This window comes from Mus pahari, chromosome 5 (assembly GCF_900095145.1).
Source record: "Mus pahari chromosome 5, PAHARI_EIJ_v1.1, whole genome shotgun sequence".
In the NCBI taxonomy this organism is placed as follows: Eukaryota; Metazoa; Chordata; class Mammalia; order Rodentia; family Muridae; genus Mus; species Mus pahari.
The window spans coordinates 43,586,148-43,608,993 of NC_034594.1; the positions used below are offsets into that span (position 1 = coordinate 43,586,148).

Here is a 22,846-nt window from a genome sequence, read left to right on the forward strand (position 1 = left end):
ACTTGATTGTGCACATAGAAGTGAAATTAATTTCATGAAATATAACTTGGAATTCAGAAGGAAACAGATTCAGTTTACTATTAGGCAGCCTTTTAGCATGGAATGCTTAGAATGGAATGTGTAGATGACATTTTAAGAAAGCTTTTCTCCTTTCTTGTCCTGTTACAGTTTTACTTTTTAGTTATTCATCTGAGTTTTGTTTTTTTTAACAAAAATACCACACTAATAAAAAATTACCTTTCATTTTTTGAGAGTTTGATACATGTATATAATGTATTGTGTCGTGTGTATCACCTCTATACCCTTTTGCTCCCACCAGACCTCTTCTTTCCAAGATACCTTCTACTTCGTTGTCTTCCTCTGGTGGTGGTGGTGGTGGTGGTGGTTATGACCCACTGAGTGTAATTATGGATGCTTACATGAATGTGAGTGGGGAGTTACATAACACCTTGTCAGTGGCTATCCCACTGAAGACAATGTCTGTCCCTCTTCCAGTAACCATTAATTGCTAATAGTTCCTAAGAGAGCTTATGAAATCCTACCTCTATCCATGGTAGACTGTTACAGACCCCGTCTTGTACATGTTTTATGCAGGTAATCAGAGTTGTTGTAACAGTTTGTTAGTGTAACAGCAGTGTCATGCCCAGAACTCTAGAGTTTCCTCGCATTCCTTCCCATCCTCTGACTGTTATATTCTTTCCAGCTGTTCTCTTAAAGTGTTTTCTGAGCCTTGAGGGAGGTGTATATCATAGATGTTGACACATCTCCTGTTAATTCTGACTTCAGACAATGTTTTAATGCTAGTTTTTAAATATTAGGAAAACATTGTAAAGCTGAGACAAAATGATTATGATTTTGCCAATGAATAGGAGGGGGGAAAGCAAGTAGTAAAGGAAATCAAATCTAGCAAAAAGTAATAGTAGGGCTTTATTAACCAATAAATAATTAAACAAAAATAATGAACTTCTACTATGTAGCTATATTTTTAGACTATGTAAAGATATTGAATGTGTCTATGTGTCTTAAGAAACATCTGTCAAGCATATTTCACTTTTGACCAAGCCATATGCTTCCCAGGATAGTTGTGAATATGGCCCAATGCATTTGTAAGTGACAACATTACAATGTCAAAAGACAGGACATCTGTGCTAGGAGAGTGCTTACCTAGCAGGCACAAGGACCTGAGTTTAATCTGTGGCACAGAATAAAAAGAGCTAGAACATAGCAAAAATGCCATGGTGGTTCTGGTAGTAGAGACAGATGGGATTTTTAGCCAGGCCTTATCGGACAGGCTTGTGTGATAACTGCTCCTTGGGAGTCTGAGCAGGAGGACCATAAGTTCAAGATCAGCCTGGGTAATCAAGTGAGACACTGTCTTAAAATTTTTAAAAAAAAGGAGGACTGGTGATACATTTCCATGTTAAAATTACTTGTCTGCTACCTACCCATACACACATGAAGAGGGCTTACTTAATACTTTATGTTTGGTTCCTGTGTCTATGTAAACTTAAATGTAAGGAGCTTTGATAAATAACTAGGATAGAAATCACTGGATTAGCTTGTTATGTTTACCCTTAAAGGATGCAGGAAAGAAGTCACTAATACTGTAATGGCTTCAAATACTCAAATAGCTTTCCTATGGAATTAAGATGAAACACCCAGCTCATAATAACTTTATGGCTGAACCTTTTAAACCTAAGGAATCAGTATTCTTAGTTTCCTCTTAAATTTATCATTACAAACAGGACAACATGTGCGACTCTGCAGATAGTCCTTGTACCACATTTATAGAACCAGGTTAAAAAAAAAAAAAAAAAAACATGACTTAAAATGACCAGAGAAAATAGGACTAGTACAGAAGGCTTTTGTGGATGTCTAAGGAAAGGAAACTTCTAGTTTTAATCTGTGTGTTAAAGATCACTTGTCTTCAAGAGATCTTGCTGGGTATGTCTGTAAACTGACATTCAATACTATACCTTTCACCTCAACCCCAGCTCTCCCAAACCCTGTCCCTCTTTCGTTCTGTCTCATCTTTAATTCCTCTTCAGACAGCCTTTCAGAAAGCCCTTGATCTGCTTCAGGATGTTCATACGAGCTGCTTCTCTTGGACCTGTCCTTACCACCTACTACCCTACTTCTGGCCCTCATCATCCTACCCTAACTATACAGGCTTTCTCATGGTACACCACTTCCACTTTTCTCTGTCTGAAGTGTATATCAGTCATTCAGCCTCGAAAATGATTGATCTAAAATGCAAACATACTATTTAGTTCAAAAAAACCCTTCAGCAGTTCTTCCTATATTCTCAGAATAAATGAAGTTTTGTTTTTGAGACATGGCCTTGAATGGCTCAGGCTAGCATTCCTTGGACTTCACAGCAATCCTTCTGCTCCAGTATCTTTAGTATTGGAATTACGAACATGTGACACTTCTAATGACTAAAATGCAAGATTTTTGTTTGTATTGAGACAATCTCACTACACCTCTGGTTTGCCTAAAGGTCACAGAGATCTGGCTCTCTCTGCCTCCTAAGTGCTGGGCTTAAACGCATGAGACAGTAGGTCTGGCTTGAAAGCTTTTTTAATCTGACATATAGAGAGATGTGGGGTTTTTTGTTTGTTTGTTTTATTTATTTTGTGTATGTGAGTACACCGTTGCTGTCTTCAGACACACCAGAAGAGGACATTGGATCCCATTAAAGATGGTTGTGAGCCGCTATGTGGTTGCTGGGAATTGAACTCAGGACCTCTGGAAGAACAATCAGTGCTCTTAACTGCTGAGCCATCTCTGCAGCCCCATATAGGGAGGTGTTTATAACTAGACCATTAAAGACTTTTAGATCCTCTGTTACTTTATCTCTACTTCTGACATTAGCAACGTGTGTGTCTTTCCTCCATTTTACATGCACACACATTCACATTTACATATGCATGCATCACATACAACACACATACGCATGCATACATTCAAACACATCCTCATTCACATGCACGAACTCACACACATACACACACAAACAGGTGCACACCCACACACAGGTCAATAACTTTTTTTGAAAGCAGGGCCCTATATCTTTCTCCTTTTTGTGTTTTTTATTATAACATTGTTCTTGGTACATGTGTTGTGGTTACTATTTATCAAATGAGCAATGAAAGTTCTATCTTAAATATGTTGGAGCTTAGGAACAATAAATACTATTTGATAGACATGTCAATAAATTTAAGAACCCTTAAGATTTGGATATTGAATCATTAATATTGACTTCTTTGTGCTTCAAGAAAAACTAGTTTCCTTTTAATATTCTTTCAGCTCTGCTCCTTTATTCATCAAAAATGAAAACAGTTCTTAAAATCCCACGTTACCAGATTAGTTTTTTTGTGAATGAGAGAAATCGAAATTTTTAATTATAATGCATATACTTTCTTGTTAATGAAAAAACATACTTTTTTAAAAGTAAATTTTTTTTCTTTCTTTTTAATTAATTAACTTATTTATTTATTATATGTAAGTACACTTTAGCTATTTTCAGAGGATGACTGGGCATCATATTTCATTATGGATGGTTGTGAGCCACCATGTGGTTGGTGGGATTTGAACTTAGGACCTTTGGAAGAGCAATCAGTGCTCTTAACAGCTGAGCCATCTCTCCAGCCCAGAAACATACTTGTAATTAGTCTAAAGTAGCACACTAAAGTCTTTAGAATGTGTTCTGAACTTAGCAAGTCCTTATTGCCCAGATTGGAAAAGTTAAGATTTTAAAACATGGTTTAACAGCAGGGTGTTCTGAAAACTTTTGTGCTTAAGACCAGCATGTCTCTTGTTGACCTTGGGTGAATCAGTCTCTTAGCATATTTTTGTCTTTAAGTAAATATAATCCTTATTACTCAACCTTCTATGTAAAGAGAAAGAAATTTTGGATACAAAAAAGCAGACAGGAAAATGTAGAACACCATATGAATGGGGTGTTGATTAGCCTTCAGAGGACGACTGGGCTGCATGTTTGAAGCTACCGGAGATAGCTGGCTCCAAGAGTTTTGTCACTTGGGAATGGCTGAAAGGTAGAAAAGATTTGTAGGGTTTGAACTTTTTTTAAGAGTAGTAAATTGTTGGCTTCTTGTACATTGTTAAAATATGTATCAAGCAGGACGGTCATAGTTTTGCTTATTAGAAGTCACTTAATATTAAACCTGAGTAGTCCCACAGAGGTTTCTGTGGTGGTCATTGCTTTCTGTGTTTCTATAGGTATCCATGCCAGCAGCTCACGCGACATCATCTGCTCCCACTGTAACCTTAGTGCAGCTGCCCAATGGGCAGACAGTCCAGGTCCATGGCGTTATCCAGGCAGCCCAGCCATCAGTGATCCAGTCTCCACAAGTCCAAACAGTTCAGGTATGTGTATAAAAGTTTTGTATGTACTTTAAAAACTTGTTTATAGCCATTTCTGTCTCCTTTCATTAGTTGTGAAAATAAGGACACATCTAGTTGAGGTTTATTTTACTTGACAGTAAAGGAGTATGTTGTATCTGCATAGTTCTGTTATATATACCAAGTCAGACCTCAAGAAAATTATTTTTTTTTAAGCTTCAAAAGAAAAAGCATTTATTTAGACAGATAGTAAATACATGTGATAAAGGAAAAGTTGGGAAAGACTGTAGGACTGATGTACCTCAATTAAGGAAAATTAACTTAAAATGAACCTAAGTTTGTATGGGGAAAGGGTTGATAAAAATTAATTAATAGCCTTACCTGAGATAGGATTTGTACTTAGAGATCACATCAGACATCATATTGTCTGTTGAGCTTTTATGTAGAGTATATAACTCTGAAATAATACTTTATTCAGAAGGTACATCATAAGGATCATTGATCATATCACATATATCTGATTCTTTGGAGTTTGCTTCTTTGGGGTAAAGGGAATAAAGGCGTTCTAGACGTCTGAAGGTGACTACTTAGATCTAGGGACCCAAGAGCAGTAACAGGATAATTCTTTACAAATCAGCTAATTGAAGGAAAAAAACAAACAAAGACTGAACATTCATGCAAGTAGGCCATAACCCCAGCGTCCCGTTTCATATTTTTTTACTTCACAGTCTTCCTGTAAGGACTTAAAAAGACTTTTCTCCGGAACTCAGGTGAGTCCTAGGTCCTAGATTTGAAGAAAATGATTTTTAGAAAGGAAGGTGAGAAATTATTTCTGTCTTTTGTCCTTCTCTGAACATGGGTTTCAGGGTTTGAGTGAAACTCTCCACCTCCATTGTACTGCTCAGTGCGTAGGTACTGCTCAGGTCTCTGTAACAGCTCTCCTCCCCAGAACTGCATGAACACGTTGAGAAGGAAGCTGAACCTCCTGAGGACTGGACAATTAGACATGAAGCCTAACTGCTGAAATACTGTGTGACTAGCCAGAGTATGCTTTCTAAAACTGGGACCTGGTGACCCCAAGAACTCAGTAAATCTCACTCATTTCTGTCAGACTTCTTCCTTTCCCTTCTTTCCCCACACCCTTCCCACTGTACAGCAAGTTTTCTAGATTCAACAAGCTTCTATTTTTCTAAGGCATTTATCATATGGTGTATGTTGATTTCTCTTGCTCAGCCTTGGCTGTTTCTGCTGTGATTTCCTTGTATGGTAGCCAGAACTGATTAATATTTCTGCAAAGGGGAAAGGTGCTTCCTCCTTTGTCCAGGAACAATTCTGTTATTGTTATCAAAGCCCACATAAGTTTCATTAGCGTTTTCTTTCCTTTGGGCTTCTGGTTTACTTTAACATTTATGGGGTAGAAAACTATTGTCATGTGAAATCCTGGTTACTAATTTCCTGAAGATACTGGGAATGGACTTTTTTGGTTTTTCGAGACAGGGTTTCTCTGTGTAGCCTTGGCTGTCCTGGAACTCACTCTGTAGACCAGGCTAGCCTCGAACTCAGAAATCCGCCTGCCTCTGCCTCCCGAGTGCTGGGATCAAAGGTGTGTGGGACATTTTTAATAAGCCTTGACAGTATTAGCCAGATCAAGGCCTATTTTTGAGAAACCAGGATGATAAGAAGTAGTCCTGTGACTTAGTTTATATTTCATGTAATGCCACCTTGCCATCCTCCATATGATCTTAGCATTAGTACCGTCCCTGAATTCTCTAGGCCTTGGCCTGTTAGTCAAGAGTTCTAGAGATCAGACCTACTTTGGTAGTAATAGGTCAAGTGATGGTGAGCACAAATGGCCTACTTTCTCTTTTTCACTTACAGAAAGTTTTTGTTATTAAAAAATAAAGTTAGGCTACAAAATACATATTACAGTTTTAGTTAATAAAACATGATATTTAATTGTTGCCTGTATTCTTATTTTTAATCTTATCTTGGGGCAAAATAATTTGAAGACAATAACTTTGATAGAAATCTGTGTTTGTCTTTTCAAGAATACATTTTTATCACAGTGAGCTATGTTTATAACTTTAAAAATACATGTTTGAAAAAGAAAACTGACTCCTTGAAGCCTGGACTATATGGAGATGTAAATGTGTTTCTTTTGCATTAAATACTCTAAACTGGAAGAATGTGTTAAACTTTGATGGTTATTTGAGCCAGCTAGCAGTGGTTAGTGTTAATAACTAGGAAGTAGAGGTTTACAATAGGTCATCAAACAGGGTGGAAGTATCCTTCAAACTTCTAGATGGTAGAATGTTAGTGATGTATAAAGTTTCCAGAATACACAAGGTATGACTCTCCTAATGGGAGAGTAAGAAGAGTATGACATCTGTTGATATATTTCAATATAGTAATAGTGGAGACTGAGCTGTATTAGTATTTTATGTACAGCTTTACTTTACTGCCTTAATTTATTCTTACGTGTATAGATCACAACTCACAGGTGACATGAGAATTCTTGCAAAATGACAGCAGTTTCACAGTGTATATAGGGTTAGTAGTGGCACTTACCAGTTTGGGCCACATTTCAATATAGTGCTGTCTAAATGTACCAGAAAGAATTCATAGATTTTATGAGTGTAAATTATTACATCCATTTCTTCAGCAAATGTTTATTGATCACATGCTATGTGCCAGTCATTGTTCTAGGTGCTATCAAAGGCAGCAGTGAACAAACAGTACATCTCTGTTCTCATGAAGATCACATTTGAGTGAAGAGAGACATACTATGAGAAAGTAAAATATGTCAGGTGAGGATAAGTGCTGCAGAGTCAATCAAACAGGGGAAAGGGTAGGGCAAGATGAAAAGGGAAGTGTCCTGGAACTCATTTAAGGTGGTTGGGCAGTACAGTGAGCAGAAACCAGACAGCAGGAGATGCAGTTAAGCCAAGCCAAAGATGTGGAAATGAGGATGTTTGTAATTTGAAAGAGTAGCATGTTTCCTGCTCATTACCAAAGAAAAGTGGGTGAAAAGGGAGAGGAAAATGATGGAAACTCCCTCAGTGTTGATAGACTCTTTAATGATATGATAGAGACAGTGGTAAAGCCTTATACAACATAGTTAGTGGTTCCGTTCTCTGGCTATCATACAGCATCGGTATGTCTGAATTAAGAATGAGTAGTGGGTTTGGGGGCCTGGGGGGTTGAGAGGGATATTTGGGTTTTGTTTTGCTCCCCCAAGACAAGTTTTCCAAAATTTCTGATCTTGGTGATGGCAAGCAAGGGCTTTGAGGGATATTTTACCTGATAGAAATCCCTTTGTACTATCTTTGTGGGGAGGGGGCTTTAGCCACAAATGAAAGGATTATTAGTTATAAGAATTGTCGAGAGAAATTTGAAAATGCTTTCTTAACCTTTTTCATGGTAAACAGTGTAAGTTTATCTTCTTTACTCAATCTTTAAAGTCTTAGAGTTTCCTCAATTGTTTCACTGTCAGCCTTAGTGGAGGTTTATATAGTAAGTTCTTGTTGCAAAAAAAGGAAAAAAAAAAACATATCTTTTTACTAGAGTGCAATATGTAAATGAAAATAATTATTTTCTAAGCACAGCTAAAAGGCACTTAGTTTTGTTAATCTCTACATTTAGAGTTCTCTTTTAAATTGGTAGATATCCAGCCACATTTCCAAAAATGTAGACCTGGGCAGGCAGGGTAAGTATTACTGTATAGGCAGCACTCAAAGGCTCTGCCTCAGTGCTGAGATTAAAGGCATGCGCCTCCATACTTGACTTGAATCACTGTTGAAAGATGTTAATGATCTTTTGGGTTTTCCAGATGGGCTTTCTCTGTGTAGCCTTAGCTGTCCCAGAATTAGTTCTGTGGACCAGGTTGGCCTCTAACCCATAGAGATAATGCCTTCTTCTACCTCCTGAGTGATGGGATTAAAGATGTGTGTCACCATTGCCTGGCTGTTAGTGATCTTTTAATGAAGTAATATTTAATGACATTGTTCTTACTGTAGTGAAAAATTTAATTCTACTTGAATAACTTATTTAATATATTTAACCTATCCTAAGAACTTTTTAAATAAATAACATTTAAAATTTACAAATAAACATATATGTCCACGTGAAATTTTCTTATTTGTCTGCATGTGTGCCTGTATAAGATATGCATGCCTGTCCTATTGATGCCAGGAGGGTATCATGAGGACTGAATTAGAAATGGTTGTTGGATATATGGCCAGGTGTGGCGATGCACACCTTTAATCCCAGTGCTCAGGAGGCAGAGGCAGGTGGATTTCTGAGTTTGAGGCCAGCCTGGTCTACAAAGTGAGTTCCAGGACAGCCAGGGCTATACAGAGAAACCCTGTCTCGAAACTACCCCCCCCCCAAAAAAAAAAAAAAAAAAAAGAAAGAAAAGAAAAGAAATGGTTGTATGCTTCCATGTAGGTGCTGGGAATTGAACCCAGGCTTTGGAAGATCAGCTGGTGTTCTTATCTGAGCCGTTTCTCCAACCCCCAGTTCTCTTAATGTAAGGGAGATAGCAGTTCAAGTTTTAAGATCTGGCCTTTTTTTGATCCATTGAGTGAAAAGTTATCTAAACCAGCTAAGCAAAACACTTTTAAGATTGCAAAGGATTGTATAGTTTTAATAATGTTTTACCATTTCTTAATTTCTAGTCACTGTTTAGTTCTGTTAAAATTTCAAATTATAAAAATAAGTAATGGTTTGGGTTTTGGCAATGTTCAGACTATTACAAAGAGCCAAAGGTAAAAACCTGTTTAAGGAATTTGGGGAGATAGACATTAAGAGACGTGGCAAGAGGTATGAGGATGGGGGGAGAGGCTTTGTTACTGGAATGTGATAATTATGAAACCTGTATTAGGTTTTTAATTTGAAATGATTATTTTTAATTTCTTATATTTATGAATAGTTATAAGGTTGAATCTTGATATTTTTATTAGTGTAAAAAGCATGTATCCTGTATAATTTTCTTAAGACTTTATTTTTCAAGAGCAGCTTGATTCACAGCAAAATTGAGAGTTACAGAGTTTTCCCATGTAACAGCGTCTTCCATGTTAACACCCCCATACCAGATTGCTACATTTGTTAGAACTGCTGAGTCATAGCCGTCTAAGCCCAAGTGTAAGAGGGTACACAGGCTTCTCAGTGTTGGTATGCTTTATAGCCTTGTGGTTTAGATTTTTCTCAGTTAATACTTTCTGTTTGAAATGACAAAATCTTTTAAATTAGAGAAAGGCAACTGAGTTGGTGTAGGAAACAAAGTTACAACTAAAAAAGCAGAATTTTATTTCAAAACTAATCTGTACTTTATTTCTTTATATATTTTGATTTTTGTTGTTGAAACATATAGCCCAGGTTGACTTTGGACTTACTGTATGGCATGTATAACCTTGAACTACTGATCCTCCTGTCTCCACCTCCCAGGTGCTATGTTTGTAGGCGTAAGGCACCATACTTTCTTCCATATGGTCCTGAAAATCAAACCCAGGGTTTTGTTCATGTTAAACAAACACTCTACCAACTGAGCTACATCCCCAAGCCCAATATGTAAGAAACTAGCTCAGAGAGCTTGCTTTATTAAGTTTCAACATGAATGAGGTATTCCTCTGTCAGTGTGTATCCTTAAGATCTTGATAGTTGTTAAGAGTAAGGCATGGCAGTACATACCTATAGTTCCAGCATTTAGAAGCAGGGCTAGGAGGTCTGTCTGTCTGAGGCCAGTCTAGCTGACCAGGAAAGACTATCTGCCTCTTCTTTCCCCCCAGGGAAAAATATTAAGATGATTGTAAGAATGGGGTATATCATATGTGAGAGTCAAAGGGGAACTAAGACTAGCCAAAATAAGTACATTTGCCATAGTGGTGTCTACTATGAATGTATTTATTGGCTATTGACTTTTTCTTGTTCTGAGTGTTTTTTTTTTTTTATCCTTTTCCTAGTTTCTGATCTTCTCTTTATCCATAAGAACATTTGTATATAGACACCTGAGTGGGCTGGGTATAGCAGCTAGATCATTCCTTATTTCTCTCTGCAGTGAGCATATGCATCATACAGCACTGTCAAAAGACATGAGTGTCCACCTGAGAGTCCTTGAGCTTAGTCTGCATGTGGAATTCCTTTGGAATTTCTCAAATTTGTCTGAATATGGTTTTATAAGTTGCTGTTGTTGACTATTTTGAGGCGATGCTAACACACACAGGCCCTCTTATATTGTTTAAGACACTACTGAGAAGTAGTGTGACAGCATCATGTCACATGGAGGAAAGCACATGAGACCTTTATAGTATAGGCTAGAAAAACTTGGTAATATAAATTTTACAGATTTGGAGTCCAGAGTGATCTAAAGTGCTGTGAGCTTGTTGCTATAACAGCACTGACACTGGGACCACCAGGGCTCTAATGCTTGGAAAGTCTAAAGTGGAAGTGCTGACTGCAGCAAGGGCCACGCTCCTTAGCTTTGCTGCCCCATAGAGCTGCCTGTCCTGCTTGTGCCTTAGTTCTTCTATCTTCTTCAATGAACATAAGACCTGGACTCATCTGGTACCTGATGTTTATGAAATACTGACACCACCCACAATGGACTGGACCTTACCCCATCAATCACTAATAAGAAAATGTCCTACAGGCTTGTCTGCAGCCAGATCTTACAGAAGTATTTTCTCAATTGAGGCTTCCTCCTCTCTGATAAGTCTAGCTTGTGTCAGGCTGACATAAAACTAGCCAATATTCTACTATTTGGTAAAGAATCACTAACTTACTTACACAACTGTAAATCTGCTTGCACAACAATTACAGGAAATCATATTATTATTATAGACTTAGGGCTAACTCATGTCAGAATCCTTATTTTGCTTGGCAGTTCTGTTCTAACAACTGCAAGAAATCATTGCTGTGGTGATATATTTAGAATTGATTGCTTGGGAGAAATTAAAAACATTTTCTGGACAAACGTTTTTGTCTCCATGGCATCATGTTATTCTGTAGGAGATGAATCTTAGTGGTGTGGTTGTCTCTGTTAAAAACTGAATTGTGGCTGGGCGGTGGTGGCGCACGCCTTTAATCCCAGCACTTGGGAGGCAGAGACAGGTGGATTTCTGAGTTCGAGGCCAGCCTGGTCTACAAAGTGAGTTCCAGGACGGCCAGGACTATACAGAGAAACCCTGTCTCGAAAAACCAAAAAAAAAAAAAAAAAAAAAAAAACAAAACAAAAACCTGAATTGTGTATAAGATTTATATATACATCTTGTATTGGACTTAAATATTTTATGGGAACTAAATTTGATAATCAAGATAAAGTTATTCTTTGCTTTCAGATTTCAACTATTGCAGAAAGTGAAGATTCACAGGAGTCTGTGGATAGTGTAACTGATTCCCAAAAACGAAGGGAAATCCTCTCAAGGAGGCCTTCCTACAGGTATGTGGTTTAATAGTTAGAGTCAGAGATGTGCAGGAAGACTTAGTACTCGGCAGATAGAGATGTCAGGACACTGATAAAGCTGGTCCAGAAAGTACTTTGCAGGTTATTTCTCTTGAGTTACTTCTCAAATAAGCTGACGTTTACGGTACAAAATAAGACTATTTACTCTAAACTAGTGGTTCTCAAACCTGTGGTTCTCGATCCCTGAAAACCATTGGAAAAACAGGTACTTACATTATGATTCATAATAGTGGAAAATTATAGTTACAAAGTAGCAACGAAAATAATTTTCTAGTTGGGGTCAGCACACTATGAGGAAATGTATTAAGGGTCGCAGGGTTAGAAGGTTGAGAAGTACTGCTAGCAGTTGTAGGACATTTCCCTCCTGGTTTGTAGCCGTGCAGGCTGTGCTCTCCCTTTAAAAAGCTTGGGTTACCTTTGAGTGTTAGCATCGTTCTTGGTACACTGTTGATCTGCTTAGCTACACATTTATTTATAGGCGATTTTTATGTCATGATCCTTAGCAAACAGCTGTATTTAATAGTTTTCAGCGTAATTCTTTGCTAACATCCTCTAGTTTGAGTGCAACTGTGATGTTACCTACCTAGTCTATGCCTTGCCTCAAAAGAAGGTAAAAAACAATTACTACATATGTCAATTGGTTCCATGTTAAGTATATCAAGAACATTACCTACTAATCTCATGCTTGCTTGAGTATTGAGTTAACTTCAGAATTTTATAGTAACCTTCTGTGTTAGTTTAAATTATGCCTATTTATGTAAATTTCTATTCTTTATTTACTTTTAGATTTATTTTGTTTTATGTTAATGGGTGTTTTGTCTGCATATGTCTGTACACCAGTTGTGTGCATGGTGCCAACAGAGGTCAGAAGATGATGTTGGATCCCCTAGAACTGAGTAACCCATGGTTGTGAGTCACTCTGATGCTGGGAATCAAAACAGGCCTTACAGTAGAGCAACCAGTGCTCTTAGCCACTGAGCCTTCTATCTAGTCTTGCTCCTTTTTTTAAAAAAAGAAGTTGATTGCCTATCTTCCTCCATGTACTTACTTATAGTTACTACTAAGCTCTTTTTCTATCCTCACCCAATTATAAATTCTAAATATTATTAGTGAATTAATTTTGAGGTCCTAAGAAATTTTATGTTGTAGGATATATAATGGGCATTTATATATATAATCTTTGCTATTGTCTTTATTTTGTGTGTGTGAGTGTTTGTATTTCTGTACATTATGTGCATGAAGTACCTGCAGAGACTAGAAGTGATGTCAGGCCCTCCAGTACTGGAGTTAGAAACAGTGTGAGCTGCTAATGGAGCTGGGCTTGAAGCCCTATCTCCAGCCCTTCTCTTTTGTTTTAAATATAGCATGTGTTAGATTTTGAGACATTGAAGTATATTTTATGTTAGTATGTAATACCTTTAACCTGAAGCAAATCCAACAAAGTATTAAGAAGCAAGTCACATGACTTCTCCTAAATCCTATGCAAATCATAGCTGCCAGTCAGCCAGATGGCTTCAGCAGATAGACATGCTGATTCAAGCTTGGTGACCTGAGTTTCATCCACGTAAGGGTGGAAGGAAAGAACCAACCCCACCAGGCTGTTCTATGACCTCCACACATGTACCTCCTACTACATTCACACTTAAAAAAGCAAACAAACAAAACCCACAAAAATACCAGCTTTATGTTTGTCTTAATATTTTTCTGGGCAAAATCCTAGCAAAAGTTATTTAAATCAACCATGCTTTACTAATCAAAGGAAAGCTCTCTAAAGAAAACATGTAGAGAAAGGGTTATAAAGGATAATGTTACCTAACCTTATAGTTAAACTTTCGCACTGCACTGAGATACTATTTATATGAAGTTTATGAATTCCTGAAATGTAGCCTTTATATTTATCTAGATTATAGCAAGCTATTTAACAGATGCTTATAGTATGCTTGCAAGGTTAGAAAACTGAAATTGATTGATTATACAAAATAGGTTTTTATTGGAACAACCTATCATTATAAAGCAGTTAATTTGTATACAGCAGAAAGATGCTCCATTTTGTCCCCTGTGGCTTGATATTTTCACCAGTAATTGTTCTGAAAACACAGAAGCCATGCATATCAGATTTGTGAATGATAGAATCATCAGGCTTAATAAAGTGCCCTGGCACTAGGAGCATGAGTGCCTTGAAAGGTCACAGCAAGCAAAGGAAGTGGGCTGGAAAAATAAGGTAAAACGGTAGTGACAATTGTAAAGTCTCTAAAACAGCTTACAAAATAAACAAGTTTTTCAAATATTTGATTCTGAATTTATTGATGAAGAAACAGAGTTGTTTATTCTTATCAGCCAGTATGATCTAGAGCAAACAGAACTAAAATGTGAATAATGTCTTACCTGTGTGTTTGGATTCTCATACAAAGGGGAGCTAGATTAGATTGTGAGACTAAATTGATAGTGTTTAAACTTCAGCCATAATCCTAAATAAGGAATATTTCTTCATGTTACAATTTTATATAGTTATCTATCTATCTATCTATCTATCTATATATCTATCTATCTATCTATCTATATATATATATATATATATTTAGAGCCAGGCATGCAAGGTATGTAACTGTAATCCCAGTACTGCAGAGGCTGAGACAGGAGGATTATGATCTTCCCAACCTGAGATTCATAATAAGACACTATATTAAAAACCAAAATAAGGCTGGGCAGTGGTGGTGCATGCCTTTGATCCCACCAGCACAGCAGAGGCAGGCGGATTTCTGAGTTCGAGGCCAGCCTGGTCTTCAGAGGGAGTTCCTGGACAGCCAGGGCTACACAGAGAAACCATGTCTCGAAAAACCAAAAAAAAAAAAAAAAAGCCAGGTGGTAGTGGTTGTTCATGCCTTTTATCTCAGCACTTAGGAAGCAGCGGGGCAGATCTCTTGAGTTTGGGCTAGCCTTTTCTATACAGAGTGACAAGGTGAATTTCAGAATAACCAGGGCCACACAGAGAAACCCTGTCTTGGAAAAATGCATACATACATGCATGCATACATATATACATACATACGTATGTATGTACATGCATATATGTCACACAGACACACACACAAGGCTTGTGAAGGCTGGAGTGAGTAAGGGGAGATGGCTCTTGTAAAGGATCCAGATTCAATCCCCAGGACATAAAGTATCTCACAGCCATCTGTAACTCTAGTCAGAGGGTATACAGTGGCCTCTTCTAGCCTCTGCAAGCACCAGGCATGTGCAGATAAAACACCCAAACACATCACATATAATTAAAATAAAATAAAATAAAATAAACACATGTAGTTTTATTTTTTCTACTGGTTCCCCCCAATACCACACGCAATTCTTGCATTTGAAGTTCCTGCTTTGTTTGGAGTTTATTCATGTGTTTGAATTTTTGTCCTATATGTTAGTAGTTTTCTAATCTTTATTTGTACTTAGTGTTTTTTTTTTTTTTTAAAATTAAACTAGCTCCTTATTTTTCTAGGAAAATTTTGAATGACTTATCTTCTGATGCACCAGGGGTGCCAAGGATCGAAGAAGAAAAGTCAGAAGAGGAAACTTCAGCCCCTGCCATCACCACTGTAACAGTGCCAACCCCCATTTACCAAACTAGCAGTGGGCAGTACAGTGAGTAATACATTTTTCTTTTATGAAAAGTGAGAAGGAAAACTGTTAAATTCTCTTTAAGGAAGTGATAAATGCCAAGGCTTTTGCTGCCAATGCTGTTTGCCCTGCTGTCAGACATTATTAAAGAATTGTTAAAGAGGCATTTATGGAAATGTCACTTGTTTTTTTTCTTTTATCCTATCTTGCCTTCCGCCATGTCTCTTACATGATTCACGCACAAATTACTATTTTTAATTTTAGCATGATACTGGCTTGCCAGCCTGTAATTTGTATTCCAGCTGTATTTAAAGTAGATTCCTAAAGCAAAAATTTTAGTTTTTCCAACACTGAAACTTTTGGTATTATTTATAAGGGAGGGTTTTTTTTGTTGTTGTTTTTGGTTTTTTTTTTTCTTTTAAGATTTGCTATTTTTATTTATGAGTGTGAGTGCTGCGTGAGTTTTTTATATGCATCACCTGTGTACAGGAGTTCTGGAAAGCCTTTGGATCAGATCCTTTGGAACTAGAGTGACATACACTTGTGAGCCACCTACTATGGGTGCCAGGAACCAAGCCTAAGTCCCCTAGAGGATTAAGCATTCTTAGCCACCATGTCATCTGGCTGAACCCTAGGGATGGTTCTTTATTGATAAACTGTCTTTACTATCTATGATAACTGAGCTAAATAAGCTTAGATGGATTATTGGTGGCTGTAAAAAAGTACATCTTCCTCACCCTGCCTCTGTGTTTGTGTCTGAGTGTGTGTGTGTGTGTGTGTTTAGTTTGAGATAATTTCATATCCAGATTATTTTAAGTGGTCAAGATGGTTCTTCTCTGACATTGTACAAGACTTCTTTTTCCTCCAGCATGAACATACTGAGAGGTATATCATATTCCTGTCCTAATTTACTACCTCAGGGATTCTTACTTGAACTGGAAAAGATGATTTTTAGAAAAGACATATAGGAGCTGATTGGGAGAAGTATTAGATTACCTACCATTCCCTTAGATACTTTAGTTTAAATGTACTAGTACTTTGAGATTTTTTTCTTTAAACCTTTATTCATTTATGTACTATCCTTTTTGTACATACATGTGTACCTTTAATGAAACTGGTTTAGCATTATGTTCTTGATTTTTTTTTTTTGTCTTTTCCACTAAGAAACAACATAATGAATACTCACATGTACGACAAACTATTTTTGTAACTTATTTATTTTTAATTTTTTTAAAAATTTATGTGTATAATAGCTTTGTCTGCATGTATATCAACACCACATGTATGTGGTACCTGTAAAAGATAGAAGAGGGCGTTGGATTCCTCTGAAACTGAAATTACAGGTGGTGGTTAGCCACCATGCTAATGCTGGGAATTGAATTTGGGTCTTTGGAAAAGTAGTCAGTGCTCCTAACCTTTAAGTCATCTCTACAGCCCGGTATTTTGTAAAGTTAACATGGTTACCAAACTTTAAGGTTGGATTTATAATGTCTATAAACTATAAACCTCTTCTCAGCCTTCCCATTAGGAAAGATTGTATATATCCTTCTTTTTTCATTCTATTTTTCAATAAGCTGTCCTGTACAATTAGTTGTAGAACAATTCTTAGACTTTTTTTTGAAAATCTAAGATATTAAAATCTGCGATTAGCTAACATTAGAGGATTATATATGCTAGTATGTTAATTTCCACAAATTTATCACCTTGATAAAGTGACTAAATAATAATGAACTCATAGCTCTTGATTGAATAGTAAATTATCTATTTTCTGTGTACACATCACTCAGGATGGTTTAATTCCCCAGATCTCACTGATATTCCCAAACTAATTCACTTCTGTTAAACAGTAACATAATTAGATACATTGATACCACACTTTTTAAACTTTCCTTTTAATGCAATTATAATCCATTATGGAAAGCTGGGAACAAACCTCAATCAATGGAGTACATGCATTCCTACTGTGAGTAAAGGTTTGATTCTCAGCACTCGCCCATTCATACACACACATACACACTTCATGAAACTGCTCAGGTAAAATTACAACTTTTAGTCTTTTTTGGAAAACTTGATACTTAGATTTATCTCAGGAGTCAATCATAATTTTCAGTTCTAGTATCTAAAGATTATGTATTGCAAAAAAGATAAGAACTTACCTTTCAAGTAACTTTTTCTATGTACTGTTGTATAAGGGTGACTTGGGTGAATATTGATTAATTTTCATTTGCCAGATAGTAGCTAGTGTGCTTACTCATCAGTCAGTAGAAGACTGTGAAGACCCAGACATGGAGCTTAGAACAAGATGAGGTGCAGCTAAATGAGGGTCTTGGATCTAAGTGTAAACTTCATGAAACGCACATAGTAACTGAAATCCAGGGTATTTCATGTCTTTCTTGATGAGATTTTTGGTGGGGATGATGGGTGGTAGGTACTAGAGACTGAACCCAGGGCCTTGGACATTAATGTATACTGATTCTTTTCTTAAATATTACTAATTTCATTGATTTATTTTGAGATGCTGTCTTACTATTTTTCCCAGGCTAGTCTTAAACTCCTAGCTCAGGTGAGAAGTATCATGCTTTCTCATGGCTAAGTGCACTAATGACAGAGTTTATAAATTGCTCTAAGAGTTAGAAAATATAATTCACTGTCAGATAGCTTTATTAATTATACTTTTAACAAATATTTATTGGGTGCTTCTTATATTAATTAATTAGTTTTCTACCTAAAAATTGTATTTACAATTAAAGCAGCAGATAGTAAAAATATATGAGGGAGTTTGCATTGCTGTAAAGGAAAGTGGTGTTGTAAAGCAGGCCCTCCTTGGAGTTTAAATAAGTTCAAAAAGAGTTTGTGTTTTCACTTTTTATATTGTTACCATGCATATTTATTATAGTACAATTCATAGAGTATACTTCTCTCATAGAAATTGGATATGGTTTCCTGAGTACATGGTTACTTGAATATACCAAGTCTTTCTTGGTGATGTTATTTTCTAGAATAATTCATCCTAGATTATGCTTTGCTAATTGCATGGGTTTAGTGTATTTTAAAAGTCTTATGTGGTATTAATTAAACTTGTAACAATAAAATTCATTGGGTTTTAGTTGCCATTACCCAGGGAGGAGCAATACAGCTGGCTAACAATGGTACGGATGGGGTACAGGGCCTGCAGACATTAACCATGACCAATGCAGCTGCCACTCAGCCGGGTACTACCATTCTACAGTATGCACAGACCACTGATGGACAGCAGATTCTAGTGCCCAGCAACCAAGTTGTTGTTCAAGGTAATAGAATTAAGAATTCATACATGGTACATTCTTTTAAAGATTAATGTATATACTCATGAAAAGTAAGTATATTACAAAGCACTACTAAAATAGTCTTCTTCAGTTAGATTTAGATATTAACAGTTTAGATATGCATGTATTTAGTACATAAATATTTCTCATGCAACTTTCCACTTGGATGAAAATGTCATGGCATAAAAACAACTATCTTTTAGCTTAAAAAGGGTAATACCTGTCTTTAATGCCTTCAGTAGTCAGGGTTGGGAGAACCAAAATATGTTAAAAGAGAGCTGAGGAAGTTATAGCCAGGCTGAATGGCCTCAAGTAGCACCGGCTCCCTTGGGCCTCTCTTTTCCCTCCTCATTATGTGCTCTGTCACTATTAAAGAATTCTAGTGGATTCTGCTGTTTTATCTGTTGTATGCTGTTTTTATTAATTTTAACTTAAAAGGAATATAGAGCTTTTCTAAAGTCATCAATTTTGATTTTGGATAAGAACATTCCAAAAGAACATACTTCATTATGCAGATCCTTGCTCATTGGAGAACAAGTTGTCCTTAAGCCTCGATGGACTAGAGGATTTTATTTTGTTTTGTTTTGTTTTGTTTTTCCCCAAAATTTCAAGAGTCTGGAGAGTGTTAACTATTCTCCATTAATTCACTGAACAGTTCATAGTTCAATATTACCAGATAAAAATTTATAGAGTAAAAAAAATAATATTTGCTTCTAAAAATATTTTTGTTAATAATAACTAATGTTGCCTGTGTTAATGAGAGTTATATCCCTTCACCATGGATAATTACTTTTGGATCATACCACAACACCAAGTAGAACATCTTTTGTTTAACAATTTCTAATAAATTTATACTATATATCTTGTTATTAGACCAATGATATTTGAAAAAATATTTTGCTTATTAGTGGGAGTAAAACACCTTTTCACTTTACATGCAGGTACTCAAAAAATTGTAAAGCAGGATGTCAGTGAATTTGAATTCTCAACGTCAGTTTGAATATGGTAACATGTTTAGTATATAAATCTTTGTCCCTCAAACGATACAATCGGTATTTTTAACTGATACACAAATGATTTTATAAAGACATTCAAAATTTCTCACACAGTGCTAGGGTACTTATGAAAGCATATCATGACACTGTTTCTAGAAGCAAATAATGGACAAATAGTGATTTTTTTTTTTTTTTCACATGTGGAGATTGTATGGTTAGGAAAATCCAAACCACACACTTGGGAGGCAGAGGTAGAGGCAGGTGGATCTCTTGAGTTCTAAGCCAGCCTGGTCTACATAGTGAGTTTTAGACAGCCAGGAATACATAGTGAGATCCTGTCTTAGAAAACTGAAAAGAAAAAGATTCAGCTTTTGCTTATTTAGTTTTAATCACTTATGTTAAAATATGTTTACATATACCATGATTGGCATCAAATGTCCAGTTTTTCATACTTTGAGTTTTGTTTGAATTAGAAATTTATAATAGTTTTTATATGCTTATTTTTCTTCTATTTTGCTATTTTATGAAAAATCATGGTCGTTTTTATGTCGTGGCAAGAGTCTGCTTGAGTTTTTTGGGTTTTTTTTTTTTTGTTTTTTTTTGTTTTTTAATGTGAATTTATCTAAATCAAGGGAAGATACTGAGACCTGTATCTAGGAGGATCATCTATACTGGGCCCTCTTTTAGACTTAAAGTTGACAAGCATGTAAACCACAGAATAGATCTCCATTCCAGTACAACATAAATATAAGACCCAGCAGGGACACTAAGGCATCCTTACCTGTACCTGTACTAATAGTACAGTAAATTAGGATCTTCTTTTTAGCTAGAATCCCGTTCCCTGTTTCCCTTTTAATCTAAGTATGTTTAGACTGATTGAGACAAAGTTGAATTAAATTGTAGTGTTTCTGTGTCTTATACCTTGTCCGCTCTTCTTTGCAGCTGCCTCTGGCGATGTACAAACATACCAGATCCGCACAGCACCCACGAGCACCATTGCCCCTGGAGTTGTCATGGCGTCCTCCCCAGCACTTCCTACACAGCCTGCCGAAGAAGCAGCACGCAAGAGAGAGGTTCGTCTAATGAAGAACAGGTATAGAGATCCCACACACTTACATGCTATGGGTCAAGTGTGTCTATAAACCCTGCTGTGCGTGCCTTTACATCTGCTGAGAGTGGGTTCTATGCATTGGTTTTCTTTTTCTGGTAGAATTAGTGGATCTTGCTAAATCTTCTTTGTCTATTAAGTTGCATTTATAAATGACTAATGGGACTTTAGGTTAGTCTTCAATCAAAAAAGTAATTTTTCTTCATAGTTTTTCTACAAGAGAAATACATAGTTTTAATGAATTTGTATTTTATTCTAGCCAATAGGGTACGTTAATTAAAAAAAAAATTTTTTATAACTAATATTCATCAAAGTATCACATATGTATACTAACATTAGACTCTAGTTTATTTGCATTAAATTTATTTATAACAAGTATACAGTAGCCATTTTTGTTTTAATGAATACTTTTGCATTTTTATACACTTAAAGATTTATTTATGCATGTTTTATGCATATGTGTGGATGCCTACATGTATGTATGTGTTCCACATTCATACCACAAAGGGCAGAAGAATGCATTAGATCTTTTGGAACTAGAATGAGAGGTGGTTTGGTCAGCCACCTGTCTTGTTCTTAGTTTTTGGGTCAGAGTCTTGCTGTGTGGGCCAAAATGGCCTGGAACTCTTATCCTCCCACCTCTGTGAGTGCTGGGATTACAACCTTGTGCCTGGCCTTAGGCCATGGGCTTTCTTTACTCAGAGTAATCTAAAAAGTATGGTATTCGCGACAAAGCCTTAATGCACAGTTAATGTGCATTAGAAGTTGAAGTGGTACATAAGAGAAGCTATAAAACATAGGTTAAAGCCTTTCTTAGAAATTCATTTGCTTTCAGATGTTTTTGCCATCTAAAAAAAAAAAAAGGAAGTTATTAATGAGGAAATGATCAAAGCAAAACAAAACAAATGGTCTGAGGAGGCCACCATTGGTTAAAGTGTTCACCATACAAGCAAGTACACTGGAGTTCAGATCCCCAGAAACCATATGGAATTCTTGGTAGGGTCTTGTAATTCCTCTGATGGCAGAGGTGGGGTTTTCAGGGTAAGCTTTTCTATCTGTAAGCTCTGGGTTGAAGAAACCATGTCTCAAGAGTAAGCTAAAAAGCAACATTAAGGAAGATGGCCTGCACACACATAAACATGTGAGTAAACATCAGGGGCTATAATGGGGGAAGGAGGTAAAGACTAAAAGAGAATCAAGGTGTACAAAGACGTAAACTATTTAAAATTGACAAAATTCTTCTTTTTACCCCAAGAGTATAAATACTATGATAAAGTAAATGAAACAGAAATTGAACTTAGAAGATCTAACTTCAATTCCTGCATTCATCCTTTAGCTATGACTCTGGAAGAATACATTAATTTCCTAAACTTGGGTTTCTACATTTGAGTAAAATAAGGTCCCTCCTTGTACCCAAAGCTCAGCTCTCAGGGCCAGGTAAGATAGTACATGGTATCTCTACTGCTCCTTCTCTTCCAACAATTTTATTTTTGGTAGGTTAGCATCAGTGTTCCTGAAATAGTCTTAACTGTCACAGTCTTAGTAAATTATATCTAGCTATGAAAAAGGAGAAACCCATTCTGAGATAGTAGGGGAAACTTGAAAAGAAGCCCTGTGACCTTTATTGTGCACCAAACAACTATAAGTAGTTAAGATATAATAGAAATGTACTGCCTAACTCTTATTTAAGTGTTATTTGGAAATACAAATTAAGTTACACATTAATCTGTTGAGTTTTAAACTATTTGTTAAGAAATAGTTGACCTTTCCTAAAATAAGAAACAATGGTGTTTAAGAATTCTCAAGTAAAGACCTAATTGTACAATTTAATACAGCAGCACTTACTAAAGAAACAGTTCTAAGGAGACACAGTAATCAGAATTTTTTTAAGGACTTGAAATTATGTCTGCATAATTTGGCTCTGTAGAGTAAAGGTTCATCTTCTTACAGAGAAATTCAGAGAGGCTATGGGACCATGTCAGAGGAAGCAACACTAGCTTCT

General features: G+C 36.4%; 1 protein-coding gene across 5 annotated transcripts in view; it reads left to right on the top strand.

Annotated features, from left to right (window-relative positions):
* Positions 1–22,846, top strand: part of Creb1 (cAMP responsive element binding protein 1) — a 69,926-nt gene that overhangs the window by 22,915 nt on the left and 24,165 nt on the right. For 2 of the 5 annotated variants that reach the window (XM_021199050.1, XM_029539414.1), the window contains 6 exons: positions 4,243–4,389; positions 5,094–5,135; positions 11,700–11,800; positions 15,318–15,460; positions 18,544–18,726; positions 20,679–20,829. In XM_021199050.1, the coding sequence (XP_021054709.1) occupies positions 4,243–4,389; positions 5,094–5,135; positions 11,700–11,800; positions 15,318–15,460; positions 18,544–18,726; positions 20,679–20,829 (767 nt within the window). Of the gene's footprint in view, positions 1–4,242; positions 4,390–5,093; positions 5,136–11,699; positions 11,801–15,317; positions 15,461–18,543; positions 18,727–19,582; positions 19,747–20,678; positions 20,830–22,846 lie in introns of those variants that run through there. The other 3 variants (XM_021199051.1, XM_021199052.1, XM_029539415.1) reach the window with 2 other exon arrangements.